Below are 17,961 nucleotides of genomic sequence, written 5' to 3'. Positions count from 1 at the left end.
GCATAAACAGCTCATTATGGAATCGTGACCCTACTCTGAGCCACATTCCTAAGTTGCTCTTAACTAAGCCGCGCTTACATGGGATTAATTAAAACACCATGTTGAACACTTCCAGGCACCATATAACTCCTTGAGGGAGACGAAAGATGAATAAAACACATGTCATGTCTTCATATTCATTCCCCACATCTCAATCCTGAGGGTTCCCTGACTCACTCTGTACCCCCCAAACAAACTTCTCTTCATTTCCAAGTTGGAAATTCCACACTACAGACTCGGTCCTTCTTCCTTCCCAAGAAAAATTATTATGAATGGTTTCAGATATGCAGAACATATACATAAAGTACAAAGAATAATGATGAGCCCCACATACCCACTCCAAGCATAAGACTCTAATGACATTTGAGGACCCTAATGACCCCCCACCCCAGCATATGCCTCTCCTTGCCTCCCACCCAGTGGTAGCCTTACGCCAGGGGTCTCCATCTGGTGCTCCCAGGACTTAAGCAGGCAATTTCAGGATGGTCAGCTGCTCCGTAGAACAGTTGAGATCAACCTGAAGGTGAGAGTGTAGATCAAGGAATAAGGGTCAAGGTGGAGGAAAAGAGAGAGGGAGAGTCACAGAAAGATGTGAACGTGGAAAAGACAAGGCAAGGATCGAGATTTGAGGCACACAGATGCCTTAACGGGTGAGTTTGAAATACAAATGTGCTTTGTACTAACCACCACGGGTCCTGAACTTGATCCACTCTGCCCACCCGTCCAGGCTCACCCAGAGCACTGGGTGAAATTTGGAGCTTTTATGGAATCTGTGCCTACTGATGCTGGAAAAACCTGGGGTGCCCCAGGGAATCTGATTTCAGAATAGGACCCACAGACAGGGCTGACTACCTCTTGGTGACTTCCCTCCCACATATCGCCCTCCTCCACAATTCCTCAATCAGTTTTCACTCCACTTTGTCCACTAAATAAACCCCACAAAGTAGAGAATCTGATGGATTGGCAAGCTTCTTCTTTAAGGAAGACCACCTACCTAAGTCATTCACCCACTAGTATGAATTTGCCCAGATTGCTTTGCTCCATTGCAGCTGATTCAGCCAAGTCTGAAGCATGGAGCACCTGACAGAATCAGACCCAGGTGGGATCTGAAAGGTGGAGGCTTCCAGCAACCTGAGAGCGTGGGAGAGGAGCAGTGCAGAAGAGAAGGGTTGCAGTAGGTGAGGGGCACGGATTCCATTGACAAACCGGCCTCTTTCAGGTTGGCTTCCTCCAGGACAGGAAGGCATCATTCTTCCACTTGCTTCGCTCCCTCCTCTTCCTCTGTACTGCACGCACCACTGTTCCAAGACTCGGCCCAATTGCCGTGAGCGCAATATTAGGGAAGAGCGTAAGTAGTCCTGGAGGCTAGTTAGACACCCGACAACCTCACATAATGATATTTCTGTGGGGAAATGTGTCCTGAGTCCCAAACCACTGCCCTATGAGTGTACTTTGGGTTAGCCACTACAGGAACATGGCCCATCGCTAAGTGGGGAGTGGCTCTCCAAGAACCCAGCCATCTGTCTCACCGGGACATATCGGGGTACACTGAGCTCCTTTGACAGCTGTTCAATGTTGAGTTTAATTCTGTCAAAATACTCATCTTGTCAAGTTCTCCCGCAGGCCACTTTCATTCTTTGGGAAATTACCCACCAGTCGATGGCTCACTCTCTGCAGGTCCATCCTAACCATGGGATGTGGTTGCAATGGAAGCTGCTCAACTGGAAACTTCTCAGAACATGGCGCAGGGGCGGGGACAATCTTATCGGGAACTCTTCTGTTTGGGGTCAGGATAACAGGTGACGTTTGGAGGCTGATAAGGCCGGTTCCCGAGGACTTGTGCTGTATATAAGGAGCAGCTCCTGCCTGCTGCTGTTCGCCTTCCACCCATCTTCCCCTCTCTGGAGACTTGGGGCCCAGGAAGAACCATGAAGTGGCTGCTGCTGCTCAGCTTGGTGGCGCTCTCTGAGTGCCTTATCTACAAGTGAGTCTGGGGGACACGGGGCACGGAGAACAGCTTCCGAGGAGCTGCTTCCCTTCACTCACACTGTCACACTGTCTTTCTTTCCAACCTTGTTTTTCTTCTTCTCTTCTGCCTTCATACAACTCCTAGCTCTCTTCCACCGTCTTGAGTCTCCTTTCTTCTCTCTCTGTCCTTCTGGGGAGGCATTACTGCAGACGTGGTTCATAGCTCAGGCCCTCAACTCCAGCCTGGGTTTGGGTGTCAGCATGGTCATCAGCTGGGCGACTTTTGGGAACCTCTGAACCTCTTTGTGGAACCTCTGAACCTCTTTGCGGTAGTGTAGAAAAATGGGAGGATCTCCCTTCTTGACTTCCTTCCTTCTTCCTCTCTTGGAGAAGCTTCCTTTACCTCAGGGGCTTCCATGGCACCCCATGAGCAGACTCCTTCCCTAATTACAATTCCTCCTCCAAACCATCCCGTTTGCAAATGCTCTGCCACAGGGTTCCGCTTGTCAGAAAGAAGTCCTGGAGGAAGAACCTGATCGAGCATGGCCTGCTGGAGAAGACGCATCCCCGCAATCTAGCAAGGAAGTACTTCCCCAAGGAGGCCGCCACCTTGGCACATGTCGAGTCCATGGAGAACTACTATGATGTGAGTGCATGGGCAGGAGAGGTGGGGTGTCAGTGGCACTGAGGAGTTGGCCTAGAAGAGGGAGGGGGTCCAGTGTTCTTGGAGGATGGATCAGGGCTCTGAGCCCCCAGGCATTAACCTAGAGGTCCGTTCTCTGGATCTTACAGGCACAGGGAAGGCAGGAAAACTCACATTCAGACATGTTGCTTTCATTCACTTCTTCATTCATTCATTCAGTGTTCATGTATGCAGAGCACCTCCTTAGTGTCAGGCACTGTGCTGGGCCCGGGGGAGGCAGCTGGGAAGAAAACCAGGCACAGCCCCTGCCCTCATGGGGCTCACTGTCTAGTAAGGAGAGACAGACAATCATCATTGAGCCTCACCATCCATGAAAAGTACAGCCAGGCCGAAGGCTATGCAGTGAAGGTGACACTGTAAGGGGGTGGCAGGTGGCGGGCAGGGACACCTCCCCAGGGCAATGAAGGAGAGGCGGGGGTCCTAGACAGGAGAGAGTCCCAGAGAACAGGACGGCTTGTGCCAGACCCTGGGACAGCAGGGAGCAGCGTGCATTTGAGGGAGGAGGACCGTGTTCTGGGAGAGGAGAGAGGGAGGGAGGGAGGAACAGAGAGAGGCCTGAGGGAGGGGTGGGTGGAGCCAGAGCAGAGTCTCTGAGGAGGGTCTGCATCCTCATTGCCACTGAGTCATCTTAACTGGAGGGTTGACATGATCAGTGTGGAGTCTCAGGAAGATCTCTCACTGTTCTATTTGGGACCCAATGGCAACGCCCTGCCCTTCAGTAGATATTCCGTGTCCCCTGTGTGAATGGCACAGGGCCAACGGTAGGAAGCAATGTTGTCTGTCGTTAAGAGCTTAGCCTATGAAATCGACCAGATCCAGTGCAACTCTGGCCTCTAACCCTTCTGAACCATGTGACCTTGGGCAAGTCATTTAAATTCTCTGAATGAGCCTCAGTTTCCTCGTCTTTCAAACAGAACCACGAATATCTACCACCAGAGGGTTGTTTTGAGTAATTAATGCAATAAAGTTTTCTTGGGAGGAATAGCACAAGGAGTGGCTCTTGGTAAGAGCGTGGTAAATTTCTCTGATTTAATCATGTAACAAATATTTCTGAAGCATCTACTATGTGCCACAGGCTCTGTGCCAGGAGCTGAGGAAACAATGATGAAGAAGGAAATTTCCTGTTGCTTCTATTCTAGAGGACAAGGCAAATGAGCGAAACATAATTAAGTACGGAAGAAAATGTCAGTCATGGCAAGTGACGCAAAGAAAAACTGATTAATTAGAGTAACGGGAAGAGGAGGAATGGCGGAAGGGAAAATTCAGATGAAGTGGTCAGGGAGGGCCTCTTGGTGGAGGTGACATTTGACTAGAGCTCTGAATGATGGCGGAGAGGGAGCCAACCAAGGAAAGGTCCAGAATGAACATTTTCCTACCACAAGGAATAGCAAGGACAATGGCCCTGCAATGCGAATGAGCTTCTCAGCATGAAAGAATATCCAGATCACCGTGGCTAGAACAGCTGAAAAGGGAGACAGGGCTGCCACTAAGAATAAAAATCCCGGCAATGCCCTTTCTTGAAACCCACTTTACACACCACAATTTAGGAAGAAGATCTCTCCAGAGGTTTCCATCTTTAAGTGACTTTTTATCTCCCGATCGATAATTCACTGGCAAGCATTTAAGAATTTACTCTGCTGGATGCTATAAGGTTCCACCCTGTCTTTGGAGATGGTGTGTCCTCTACGATGGCAAGACTAAGACTCAAGAGGAGAGCGGAAGAGGGGACAGCAGATTGTGATTAGCTGTTAATGGTGCTTAGAAGAGAACGGTCAGAAGCTACCAGGGATGCAATCAGGGAAGACTTCAAGTAGGAGGGGAGGCCTGTCTTGGGTCTTGAAGGATGGAAGCACTGGACAGGGAGAGAAGGCAAGGAGAGCAGTGAGGGGAAGTGAGCTGAGGAGAAGCCCCAGGGGAGGCCCTCCTCCCTGGGGAGCCCCAGGATGGGGAGTGACCTGTGCTGTCCCCCCCCGCAGGAGGAGTACTTTGGCACCATCAGCATCGGAACGCCCGCTCAGGATTTCACCGTCATCTTTGACACCGGCTCCTCCAACTTGTGGGTGCCCTCCACCTACTGCTCCAGTCTCGCCTGCAGTGAGTGCCTGACGCTGCCCGGGGCCCCCAGCACCCACTGACCTAGGAGCCCTGAAGGCTCAGGGGCTTCAAATAGGTCTGATTTCAAGCTGCTGGAGTCCCTCAGGGATTCTCTCAACAGGCCCTTCCTGAGTACCCACTATGTGCCCAGCACTGGGCTTAGGTGTCCTGGGGATAGAGGGGGAATCACACAGGGTCCCTGTCTCCAAGGGGTTCAGTCCAAAGGCAGAGAGCAGCTCTCCTGAAAAACCAGGTCCAGGGGAGGAAGGGGGGCCCAAAGTGAGCCAGGGCTAAAGGGCTACAGGAGAACCAGCTGGGACATGAGCCTCACATAAGACAGTGGCTCAAAATGATGACTGAGATGAGTGATGATCTCACTTTTAAAAACAGTCACTCAGTTTGCTAATGACAGAGACTTTGTCATTGGGAGTCACGAACAGAGTTTCAATTTCCTTCCTCTTCTGGATTTTTAACCTGACTTTTAATTCAGAGGAGGAGCCCATGGAATCCTCCCCTTCATCACTTGAGCTGTAACATCGTAACACAGTGACCATGACATTGTAGCCCTAACATGGGCTGTACACAGGGTGCTGTGAAGGTGCTCATCTCCATGGGCAACCGTGGGCCTGCTCTGCTCCGTGCCAGCCTGGTGGGTCCTCGGGAGGACCATGGGGTTAGCTGGGGACCTTCCATCAGGGAGATGGTCCCAGTTGGTCCACCCAGACAGGAATGGAACCTGGGAATGCTTGGGCTCCAAAATCTGGGGCAAAGGTCAGCTTTCTCCTTCCAAGCCCCACCCAGAACCAAGGCAGCCCACCCCAGAAAGACATCCCCAGCCAGGATTCTCCCTCAGCCTTTGGAGGTTGACAATGTCACTTCTTGTCCTCGCAGCTAACCACAACCAGTTCAACCCTGATGACTCCTCCACCTACGAGGCCACCAGCGAGTCTCTCTCCATCGAATATGGCACCGGCAGCATGACAGGCATCCTCGGATATGACACTGTCAAGGTGAGCACCTGCTGGCTCACCACCAAATCCTGCCCAGCCCTAGGGACAGCTTCTGGGGACCGTGGGGGCCATATTGCACCCCTCAGAATCAGCTCATTCAAGCCATACAGGTCTCAGTGATACTCAAAGTAACCTGATTGGGGGAGGGGGATGTGGAAGTGGCCAAGATGTCACAGACATTTCTAGGTGGGGTAGTAGTGGGTGAGGGGATGGGAGGCCTGGACCCAATAGCCAACCTCAGCCCCACCTAAGCTGCATGCTGTGGAGTCAGGGAGAAGGTAGGAAAAGGCTCAGTTCTCTTTTAGCAGCTTCTCCCCTTTCTTCTCCCTCCACCTGCAGGCTCCCCCCAGTCATAAAAGCCCCACAGCTCCCCTACCCCTCCAGGGCTGGGCAGGGGTCAAGGGCTCTGATTGCCTGGGGTCTGCTTTGCATCTGATCATCAGAAACAAGAACACACTGTGCCCATCTGTTCTGCAGCCAATTCTCACACAAAGTCGCAAACTGTGACCATCTGGTGATCAGCCACAATGGTTACTTCCAGCAGAATAACAAGCATTCCCAGAGACGATCCCTCTCCCCTCCTTCCACCCTGACGCCCTGGAAGCCAAGTGGAAGGAGGGGTGGAAATGAACCAGGGATGCTCTGGGCCCAGGGCTGCCAACCCCCAGGGCTCAGTCAACACACCCTGATGGTGAACATCTCGGTTCCCCCCACTCAGGTTGGAGGCATCGACGACACCAACCAGATCTTTGGCCTGAGTGAGACGGAGCCCGGCGACTTCTTCTACTACGCTCCCTTCGATGGCATCCTGGGTCTTGGCTACCCCAGCATCTCCTCCTCCGACGCCACACCTGTCTTTGACAACATATGGGACCAGGGGCTGGTTTCCGAAGACCTCTTCTCCGTCTACCTGAGCTCGTAAGTCAGCTGAGGATGTCACGGTCACCTGGCCCACAGAGGGCTGTCCGGAGCTGGGTAGGGTAGAGAGGGTCTTGGTCGGCAAGGGATTTGAAAGGTCAATGTCTAAGGCTTGAGAGGTATAGCTTTGGAGAGAACGGTGCCAAGTATCTCTCTGATGAACCGTGTTCATCCATCTTATTTTACCAGCGTGAGTCTTTGTCACCTTGACTTACACAACTCAAATATCATTAGCCATTTTCTCTCCAGCACCATCCCCTCCTCGTTGGCCCCAAAAGACGACCATTCAGAATGAATTTCCTTAAAACAGGGGTCAAAATTCCATAGCAATGAAAAGAAGATTTGATCGGGACTTGTATGTTAAGCAATGAAACTATTCAATGATGAATGCAATTTTCTGTCATTCGTTAACAAAATCTAGGTTCCAGTTGTGACTATGAGTCAATTCTAAGAAGGAATAAACATAAACCAAGTGTTGCTTTTGGATGAGTCGAGGATTATGCAGGAATATTGGAGGGTATCATCAGTTTTCCCGAGACACTCAACTTTCCTCTGACGCTCTCATCCTTCTCTTTTTTTTTTTTAATTTTATTTATTTATTTTTTTCCCCAAAGCCCCAGTAGATAGTTGTATGTCATAGCTGCACATCCTTCTAGTTGCCGTATGTGGGACGCGGCCTCAGCATGGCCGGAGAAGCAGTGCGTCGGTGCGCGCCCGGGATCCGAACCCGGGCTGCCAGCAGCGGAGGACGCGCACTTAACCGCTAAGCCACAGGGCCGGCCCTCATCCTTCTCTTTTGAAGCCATTTGTCATTGTTGATGTTTTTCTTCAGTTGTTCGCTGTTCTGCTATAATCTCACTGTCTTGCCTTATACTGTCAAGGTTTACAGGAAAGGTGGTGTGTGAACTATTATATCTGCGGCCTGTTCTTTGCTGATTAATTTCTTATCATCAACCACACTTGCTTACCTATCTAACTCTAAATGGCACAAATTCAGAAGTGAATATTCTGGCAACCAGGAGGAAATTTACAACAGGAGTAATTTACAACAGGAGGGCCCTTTTATCCTCTTGGTCACTTAATATTCAAGTCGGCTCCTAAACATCGTCTGCCTTTATGGGTACTTTGATACTCCATGGGGGCCATCTTATCTCTCTAATAGCTCAGGGTTTCTCAATCTCAGCACTAGGGTCATTTTGAACAGATAATTCCCTGCTGTTGGGGGCTGTCCTATGCATTATATGATGTTTAGCAGCCTCCCTAGCATCTACCTACCATACACGAATGGCACTCCCTACCACCCAATCATGACCATAAAACTGTCCCCAGACATTGGCAAATGTCCCCTGGGGGCAAAACTGCCTCTGGCTGAGAACAAGGGAACTATACTGTCAAGTGCTTACGAGCAAACACTGTCAAGACTTCACTTCTACGGAGGTCCCCACGCCACGAGAGAGAGGATGTGAAGAAAATCACACACTGGAACCAGAAAGACCGGGTTCTAATCCTGGTTCTGGCACTCCCTGGCTGTGTGACCTTGGGCAAGTCTCCTCACTTCTCTGGGCCTGAGTTTCCTCAATGCAAAGTGGAAATAATAATCATAGTGACCACTGTTTGGGCCTTGGTGTGAGGATGAAAAGAAACCATGTCTGGCACACACTCTGTGCAGCTCCTGGCGCTGACAAGAGCCCAACCAAGGGCAGCTCTAGGATGCACACAGCAGGTGTTCAGCTGAATGAGTGAATTCCTGTTGTTTCCCCCTACTTTTCTTAGTGATGACGAGAGTGGCAGCGTGGTGATATTTGGTGGCATCGATTCTTCTTACTACACTGGAAGCCTGTACTGGGTGCCTGTTACTGAGGAGGGTTACTGGCAGATCACCTTGGACAGGTGAGGTCACTGTGGTTGGGCACTGTCCTGGCAAAGGCCCCAGATCTCATTTCTTTCTAGACGCAGAGTTAACTAAGCTTTCCAGAATCCCCCTGGAATGGCCAGCAGAGGGAAATGGGCCCCAAGAGGGGAAGCTGGGAGTTGGCCAAGACAGCGAGACCACAAGAAAGCTACCTCCTGGATGAGGAGGGCTGTTGGGACCCCAGATGGTCTGCAAGGATGAGACAGCCACTTTCCTTCTGGTCCAGGACACAGGACACCAGCATCCCCAGGGATTGTGGGATGATCCACCTGTCCAGATGTCTTGTCATTTAGGGGAGAAGTTGTTTCAGCCCATTCCTTCCCACCTTCCCCTTCTGGGCCTGCCCCTCTCCATGTGGCCTCATTCCCCAGCTGTTCCTATCCCGCCTGGCTGCTAGGGTGACTCCAGGTTTGCCCAGGAGTGAGCACTTTCCCGAGACTCAGACTTTCAGTAGCAAAACCAGGACTGTCCTAGGAAAAAAGGGACACTAGGTCCGCTCACGTATGCCTCAGCCATGCTAAAACTTCATCAGTTCCTCCCACGCCTGCCTCTGCACTTCTTGTCTCCATCCCTCCTTGCATGCCTTCCCCTCTGCCTGGGATGTCCTCCTCCAGCTCTTCACCTCCTTGGCAACCTCTGGCTCTCTGCTTCCTTGTGAACCCTTCCCTGGCTGCTCCCCGCCACCATCAGCCTCACCCTGGATTGTATTTCTGTTCCCCTGCCCTGTGCCCTGTTCATGTGGCTCATCCTTGATCATAACTTATGTTTCCATCTAGACTGAGAGCTCCCTGCAGCCAGAAACTTTGTGGCTGCCTCATTTGGCATTTCATCTCCCATGCCTAGCACAGAGCGGGCAGTCAGTAAAGACTTGTTGAGTAATGAATGCATGAATGAACGAGTGCATGAAGGAGAGAAGTGTATATTTTACGTATTGGCCAATGGATGAGGAAGAAGGACCCTCCAGGGTCACTTGGCTCCCCCTTGGGGAGATGTACCCCCTGGGGACTCAGGGGACCCTTCCTTGCATCTCGCCCTCAGCATCACCATCAACGGAGAGACCATTGCTTGCAGCGGGAGCTGCCAGGCCATTATTGACACAGGCACCTCTCTGCTGGCTGGCCCAACCTCTGCCATTGACAATATCCAGAGCTACATTGGAGCCAGCGAGGACTCCTCCGGCGAGGTAGGTCCAGCCTTGACTGCTCCATTCTAGACCCAGGTGATGGGTCTGCCATGCGGAAGGCATGCAATCCCTCCTAACCCTCGCTCTTTCCAGGAGGTGATCAGCTGCTCAGCCATCTACAGCCTGCCCGACATCGTCTTCACCCTCAATGGCGTCGAGTTCCCTCTGCCTGCCAGTGCCTACATCCTAGAGGTAAGGGGGCTCTGGGCCTCCCACCCAGATGTGCCTCCATAGAATGTGGCCACATACTCCCCCTTTGCACAAGGGAAAGTGCACTGCCACAAGCTGAAACTGACATCTGCTCTGGAAAGCCGCCTGAGAAAAAGAATCCATTCACAGTAAATGCATGAAAGAGAGTTTCGATGTACTCCCAAGGGGAGAAGGGAGGCAAATACTGACAGCATGAAAAGGGGATTTCTAGTGGGACCCCTGAACCAAGCTCTGGGTCTCAATTACTAGCCCATTGATTCTGAGCCAGCTGTAGCCTCTCTGAGCCTCAGTTTCCTCCTCTGAGAGCTACATCTTTCCCCAGGCACAGAGTGTGGTTAGAGTAGTCATGTGATATTGACCACATCAAAGCTACAAAAGGTTCGGCAGATAGTGATCCTAACTTCCACAGTGTCAGGGCTTATGATGCTCCTATCGTCTCTACCAGGGAACAAACCTTTAGTCAATGAGACACAGGCAAACTCCTTGCCTTCTATTATAATGCCAGGTGGAAAACTCATTTTGGCCAGTGGTTCAGTGTTATTCAGCAAGAAGTACTGACGCCCAGGACCCTCCCCCAGCGATGCTCATTAGTTAGTAGCGGATTAGGCCTGAACTATGTGCGGGGGCAAAGCTCTCCAAGTGATTCTAATGTGCAGCCAAGATTGTGGGCCAGTGACTCAGTGAATGAAAAGAACTGACAGCTTGCCACTGGAAGGGATCAGAATGATCAGAAAAGCCTGTGTCACCGGGGCTTCCAAAATCTTCCCAGCAGCGGAGTTCCCCTAAACCCCTTAGCTCCATTGCTGATGTCAGGGGTTGTGCATTTGCCAGAAACACTGGATAATGTCTAGTGATCCCTGGAAAGCCAGAGTGCAGTAACAGCTGACACGGGCAGACCTCAGGCTACGAAGAGCCAAGTTCCCGGGCTCCAGCCAGGAAGCGCCTCCTTATGTCCCTCACAGGGGACTGTAGTCCTTGATGCTGATCCCCCAGTACCTGTCACCGCTGAGACTGTGTCCCATCTCTGGTTTTATCCACCTTTTCTCCAGGAGGATGAGACCTGCATCAGCGGCTTTGAGGGCATGGACCTCGACACCAGCTCTGGAGATCTCTGGATCCTGGGTGACGTCTTCATCCGCCAGTACTACACCGTCTTCGACAGAGCCAACAACCAGGTTGGCCTGGCTTCCGTGGCCTAAGCCTGAGTCTTTCCGGCCACTTCCCAGGAAGATCTGGCCTCAGTTCTCTGCCCTCTCCAGATGTTGTAGTTCTCCTGATTGCTCTTCCTATGGGATCCTGGAGGTGGGATCTTGGCCCTGTTCCCTCTCATACCAATCACGTAGAATAAAAGCACAACCTTCTGCAAAATGTTTTGTGGAGTTGCTTCTCTTTGTCCATATTTCTCCTTCACATCACCAGGGTCAAAACCACCAGGGCCAGGGTGGGGGCAGAAATGACCACTTGGACAGCACCAGACACAGGGACAGCGGCAGCACTCACTTCCTAATAGAGCCGGGAAGACAAATGGTCCTTAGCAAGTCTGGCTGGGAGCATCATATGAAGACGTGGGGACCACAAATGCCTGGCCCGTTGCCTCCTCATAGAATCAGGCCCCTAAGTTCTTGGTTGAGGGAGGCAACTTCTCATTTCTCCCAAAGCCAATAAGAGATCAGGATAGAAGGAAAGAGATCAGAGGAGGTGACCACTGATGGTGACATTCCTAGTAGGCCTGGCAGACGGTAATGTCTGTAAGACACGGGCCAGAGAGGTGACAGAAGCTGACACCCCAAAATCTCCCCAGCTGCTCTCTGTGATTAGCTGGTTGACCAAGACTCACACCTGAGACCCCCTCAACACTCTGCTGCAAGACACTGAACTGACCTGTTTCCCCATCAGTAATAAAGAGGATGGTTTTCCAGTTCCCTGAACATTGTGAGGTTGGGAGGGAAGCAGCTGAGCATGTAGCAAACGGAACTATTTAGAGCAGCGCTTCTCAGAGTGAGGTTGGTAGCAAGATGTTCAATGGAAAATATATTTTCAAAATAAGCGTGGAACATGCTGCATTCCAGGCCCTTCCTCAAGGTTCACAAGGCACATTTCCCGATCAAAGGCTCTGACAAGTCCTGCCACAAATGGATCTGTTTCACTTTAAGTCAGCTGAGCTGGATCCCAGTTCCTCGTTTGCTGGTAAACCTATTACAGTCCTGTGCTCCTGGGCACCCACAGTGGGAAAATTCCCATAGCTCATGCCTCTGCCCACAGCTGGATTCCAGACAGCCCTCTGGAGACACTGGCCTCAGGGCTGCAGCCAGGACCCCCTGCTGAGAGGGAGTGACTTTGGGGCGCTCAGAACAAGATGGCTTTGGAAAATCTTGTGACATCATCCCCCAGTCTGTCATTTATCGCTCTCAAATATGAGATGTTGGACTCTAGAGAGGGGTGTGGTGAGCTCCACCAATCCATGCCCCAGGCCCCCCAATGTCACTCGTGTCCCCTCTAGCCCATGTTCCCCAGCTAAACAATCTTTTTGAAACATAAATTTATCACATCCCTCCCGTGCTTAAAACCTTTCATTAATGCCTTCCAATTGCACTTTGGAATAAGACAACAAATTTTTGGTGTGGCTGCCCAGCCCTGCATGCTCTGGTCCCTACCTACCTTCCCTGCCTCACCTTGATCCCTCTTAGCCTGAGCTCCCACCACACTGGCCTTCTTCCACCCCCTCAAATACACAATGTTCTCTACCTCCAGATCTCTGCACACACTGTTCCCTTTGGGTTGCTGTTCCCTTTTTCTTGACCCGCTAGGGCCTAGTGTCCTTCTTGACCCACTAGGGCCTAGTGTCCTGAAGATCTCAGCTTAAAAGTCTCCTCCCTGTGAATCTTTCCCTGACCACCCTCTCACAGAGCACAGCCCTCCTTTCCTTTATGGCACTTGGCACATCGGTAATCATGCATTCACGGGAGGACTTGTTCCAGATCCACCAGGACAGGGACTGTGATCATTGAACTGTTGAAGCCCCAGCAGCAAGAGCAGAGCCTGGCACATAGCAGACGCACAATAAATATTCATTGACTGAGTGATGAATTCAAGATGATTTATTCAAAGGAAACAACTAGGCTAAGTCGAGAGAGTGGATCTGATTTGATGAAGGTCTTGCTTAAGACAACAGATGGGTCCCTCCCACTTCCACCAACATTCTGTCCCAGTCATATTTGGTCCTGGGTCAAACAGGTGGACTTCTCAGGTTTCTGGGGAGGAATTTCATGGTGTCCTGGCTCCTTTACTGGGTTGGCGTTTCTGACATTTCCAGAGCCGTGATCCAGGCCGTGTGTGAGGTCCTGGGGATGCAGACAGGTCTTCCTGGACCCTCCCTGTCCTCCTGGTCCTGTCCACACCCTTCCTTCTTCCCCCTTCTCAGCCCCCGCAGCTGCAGCTCAGCCTCTCCCTCCAGCCCCTCTTCTGCTCCCTCACCCTGGGTTCCTGGATCCAGTGGAAATCTAGAACAGCTCCCCAGCCAACGGATCATTGGGACTGGAAAACCCTGTGCTGACATATCCAATCTGACACTTCCTGTTTTGCTCCACAAGGTAAGATGGATTCACGTTCCTCCTATATGGTCTCAGACCTCCTCTCCTTTCATCTTTCTCCATTTCCTCGGGGCCTCAGGGGTCTAAGCTCAGCTGATCCATCCATTCCATTCACACTTGTCCGGGAGTATTGTTTTCTGTTTTGTTTTTTTTTTAATTTTTTGTTTATTGCAGTAACATTGGTTTATAACATTGTATAAGTTTCAGGTGTACATCATTATACTTCTATTTCTGCATAGATTACATCATGTTCACCACCCAAATACTAACTACAACCCATCACCACACACATGTGCCGAATTATCCCTTTCGCCCTCCTCCCTCCCCCCTCCCCCTCTGGTAACCACAAATCCAATCTCTGTCTCTATGTGTTTGTTTATTGTTGTTACTATCTACTACTTAATGAAGGAAATCATATGGTATTTCACCTTCTCCCTCTGACTTATTTCACTTTGCATAATACCCTCGATGTCCATCCATGTTGTCACAAATGGCTGGATTTCATCGTTTCTTATGGCTGAGCAGTATTCCATTGTGTATATATACCACAGTTTCTTTATCCATTCGTCCCTTGATGGGCACTTAGGTTGCTTCCAAGTCTTGGCTATTGTGAATAACGCTGCAATGAACACAGGGGTGCATGTATCTTTATGCATTGGTGTTTTCAAGTTCTTTGGATAAATACCCAGCAGTGGAATAGCTGGATCATATGGTAGTTCTATCCTTGATTTTTTGAGGAATCTCCATACTGTTTTCCATAGTGGCTGCACCAGTTTGCACTCCCACCAGCAGTGTATGAGAGTTCCATTCTCTCCACATCCTCTCCAACACATGTTGTTTCGTGTCTTGTTAATTATAGCCATTCTGACGGGCGTGAGGTGATATCTCATTGTAGTTTTGATTTGCATTTCCCTGACAGTTAATGATTTTGAACATCTTTTCATGTGTCTGTTGGCCATCTGTATATCTTCTTTGGAGAAATGTCTGTTCAGGTCTTTTGCCCATTTTTTAATTGGGTTGGTAGTTTTTTTGTTGTTGAGATGCAGGAGTTTTTTATATATTTTGGAGATTAAGCCCTTATCAGATGTATGGTTTGCAAATATCTTCTCCCAATTGTTAGGTTGTCTTTTCATTTTGTTGATGGTTTCCTTTGCTGTGCAGAAGCTTTTTAGTTTGATGTAGTCCCATTTGTTTATTTTTTCTATTGTTTTTCTTGCCCAGTCAGACATGGTGCTTGAAAATATGTTGCTAAGACCGACGTCGAAGAGCGTACTGCCTATGTTTTCTTCTAGAAATTTCATAGTTTCAGTTCTTACATTCAAGTCTTTAATCCATTTGGAGTTAATTTTTGTGTATGGTGTAAGGTAAGGGTCTACTTTTATTTTTTTGCATGTGGCTATCCAGTTTTCCCAGCACGATTTGTTGAAGAGACTTTCTTTTCTCCATTGTGTTTTTGGCTCCTTTGTCAAAGATTAGCTGTCCATAGATGTGTGGGAGTATTGTTTTCATCTCACAGTTCTCTGCTCCTCTCATCTACGGAACCCAGACCCTCCCCATATGCGAATTATCTCACATCACTGGTGGAAGCATAAATTGGTACAACTCCTAAGGACCACCATTTGCCAATATCCATCAAAATTAGAAATGCATACACTTTTTTGTGCAATAACTTCACCTCTGGGAATTTCTATTAAAGATATAGTTCCACACGTGCAAAATGATTTAAGTACGAGGTTATTCTTCGTAGCATCTTAAAAGAGCAAGATTTGAAATGACCCAAATGTATACGCACATGGCTTGGTTAAACAACTTATGCTGTGTGCATGTGAGGAGCCGCTACGCGGCTGTAAAACGGAAAAAAATGAGTATGCTCGCCAGGTGCTTGGGACGGAAAGATCTTGAGAAGAGATTGTTAGGTGAAAAAAAAACGAAAACAGGTGACAACAGGGCCTATATTATGCTATCTTTGGATTAAAAAAAAAGAAAATAAGCCCAGGGACACCTCCGAGCCCCCCAGGGGTCCTGAGAAAGGGCTGTGTTGACCACAATGTGAGGCAGCGAGAGCCCTGGTCCAGCCAGGAGGTCCTCTGTAGACAGCACTCACACCTCTTCCCGTGGGCCTTCCTGTGCCAGGGAGCGAGCAGACAGGACACAGGCTTGATCCTCGGGTTAGGGCCAGCTGGATGCACTGGAGACCCAACAGCCCAGGAGCAGGAGAGGGACAAGGGTGGCATCCTCAGGGCCTCAGGGGGACTATTCTGAGGCAGGTGCTACACGGTCTCCCAGGGGGTCCACAGAAGGACTGGGTGCCCGTAGCAGTGACCCACTCTTCAATCCATCTGATTGGTTTTCTTCCCTTCTCTATCTCACTACCCCCTCCCTTACATGCTCCCTGGGACCACTTCCCAGGTCAGCGCCTCTCACCCCGATACTTATCTCTGGGTCTTCTCCTGGGGGAGCTCAAACTAAGATAGGGTGGTCATAGCGCCCCTCCATAAACTGTGGCCATCAACTGTCTCTCTGAAACTGCAACAGAAGAACCCAACCAGGTGGGATGTGAAGGAAAAAAGTACAGGTGTCAAGATGGCATTGTAGGTGGACTCTGAACTCACCTCCTCCCACAGACACAACAAATTACAACTACTCTTGGAACAATTACCCCTGAGAGAGAACTGAAAACTGGATAAAAAGAACCCCCACAACAAGGGACAGTGCTGACTGGGGTGGAAGAGGCAGAAATTCCTTTCTGGAGAGGAAAAAGTCACATTTTACCCGCAGCACTTCATGCCCTGGAGCAATCTTAAGGTACAAAGCTTTTCCTGGAGGAGTGCGGAACTGAGCAGGAGAGCTTTGCCACAATAAGCAGTTTTTGGACCCGGTGCAACCAAGACGAGTGTCATAATATCTGGTTTTGCTGGCTATTAACAACAACAATGGGAAATACTCCCAGAAAAGCTATCAGACATAAGGTAAAGAAAAGCCTGCTCTTAAAGGGCCCATGCACAAATTCCCTGTTTGGAAAAGCAACCCAAGAAAGGAAGGTGCACAGTCCTTTGGTGAAAAGAGACTCACTTGATAGGCTCTGGGTGCATCTCGGTGAGAGATGAGACCTCCCCAGGCTGGGACCACCTCCCTAGGGACTGAGACATTGGCGGCAGCCATTACTGGGACCTAGTACAGGCGTGCTGACACAGATGCTGGCAGATGCCATTGGAGTTCTTCCCTTGGCCTGTTAGCACAGGGATCTGCACCACCCACTAGACCACTGATTTAATCTAGCACAGTCAGGGCAGGCAACCCACCCTAGAGACTGGCTCCACCCAACAGCAAGCCCTCGGGCAACTTGTGGGCCAGCATAAGTGGGGCCTGTGGGACCTCTGCAATGGGGTGAGTGGGTCCACATCTGCAGGGCAGGGCATGCAAAAGGGGTAGGGTGTGCACAATGGGTGGGCTTGCATTGGCAGAGTGTCTGGGATCTCTGTAGTGGGATGAGTGGGTCAGGACATGCACATGGGGCAGGACTGTGTTGACGGAGTGTGTTGGACTGCGGGCAGTGGGGCTTGTCAGCTGCAGCAGACTTGTACTTCTCAAACAGCCACTTAGTGATTGGACCCCACTTTCTAACGCCTGAAACAATTGTGTGCTGCCACGTCTGGGGACTGCCCACCAGCTGCACTCCTGAGAAGGCTGGCAACAGCCTTGCAGGCCAGAGGCCTACAGGAATTATAAGCCCCTGAGCCTAGCAACCAGCCATGCTAGGGTTAACTTAACAAAAAAGCTGCAGCAGGAATGTGCTATTAGACATTGCAGCCCACTGTGCTGGGGCTCCCCACACCCAATAAAGTGAATGAAGGGACCATAGAAACCCCAGGCAGCTGAGCATTACAACCAGGTGGCCAGGGGGACACCCTAACCTCCCTGTGCACCTGCAGCAAGAGCAACCCTGCCACAACAGAAGGACACACGTAGCCAACACAAGGGACTCTCTTGGAACATTTGGAACTGGTGAAGAGAGGGAAGCACACTGCTGGGCCCCATAAGGCACCTCTTCCATAAGGCCACCTCTCCAAGATCAGGAGATGTAGCTGACCTACCTAATACAGAGATATAAGCACAGAGAAAGAGGCAAAATGAGAAGACAAAGGTGTATGTTCCAAATAAGGGAACAGGACAAAACCACAGAAAAAGAACTAAACGAAACAGAGATAAACAATCTACCTGACAAAGAGTACAAACAAATAGCCATGAGGACGCTCACTGATCTTGGGAGAAGAATGGATAAATTCAGTGAGAACTTCAACAAAGAATTAGAAAAATATAAAAAAGAACCAATC

At 50.1% G+C, this 17,961-nt stretch overlaps 1 protein-coding gene across 1 annotated transcript; it reads left to right on the top strand.

Moving 5' to 3' along the window:
* The first annotated feature begins 1,967 nt into the window (after window positions 1–1,967).
* On the top strand, window positions 1,968–11,236 carry LOC101390686 (pepsin-3-like). Its single transcript, XM_004437446.3, has 9 exons — window positions 1,968–2,023; window positions 2,503–2,653; window positions 4,687–4,804; window positions 5,696–5,814; window positions 6,533–6,732; window positions 8,506–8,622; window positions 9,683–9,827; window positions 9,921–10,019; window positions 11,087–11,236. The coding sequence occupies exons 1-9, from the start codon at window positions 1,968–1,970 to the stop codon at window positions 11,234–11,236; spliced, it is 1,155 nt and encodes a 384-aa protein (XP_004437503.1).
* Window positions 11,237–17,961: the final 6,725 nt, after the last annotated feature.

This window comes from Ceratotherium simum, chromosome 34 (genome assembly GCF_057802395.1).
Source record: "Ceratotherium simum simum isolate JZ-2026a chromosome 34, ASM5780239v1, whole genome shotgun sequence".
NCBI classification, from domain to species: domain Eukaryota; kingdom Metazoa; phylum Chordata; class Mammalia; order Perissodactyla; family Rhinocerotidae; genus Ceratotherium; species Ceratotherium simum.
Note: the sequence above shows the minus strand (reverse complement) of the source record. Positions and strands in the feature narration are given on the sequence as shown.

Bases quoted from the DNA above. Each gene is read 5' to 3' on its own strand.
- LOC101390686 (XM_004437446.3), top strand. From the start codon at position 1,968: ATGAAGTGGCTGCTGCTGCTCAGCTTGGTGGCGCTCTCTGAGTGCCTT. The intron at 2,654-4,686 runs GTGAGTGCATGG...CCCCCCCCGCAG, and splicing joins CCATGGAGAACTACTATGAT to GAGGAGTACTTTGGCACCAT. The intron at 5,815-6,532 runs GTGAGCACCTGC...CCCCCCACTCAG, and splicing joins TCGGATATGACACTGTCAAG to GTTGGAGGCATCGACGACAC.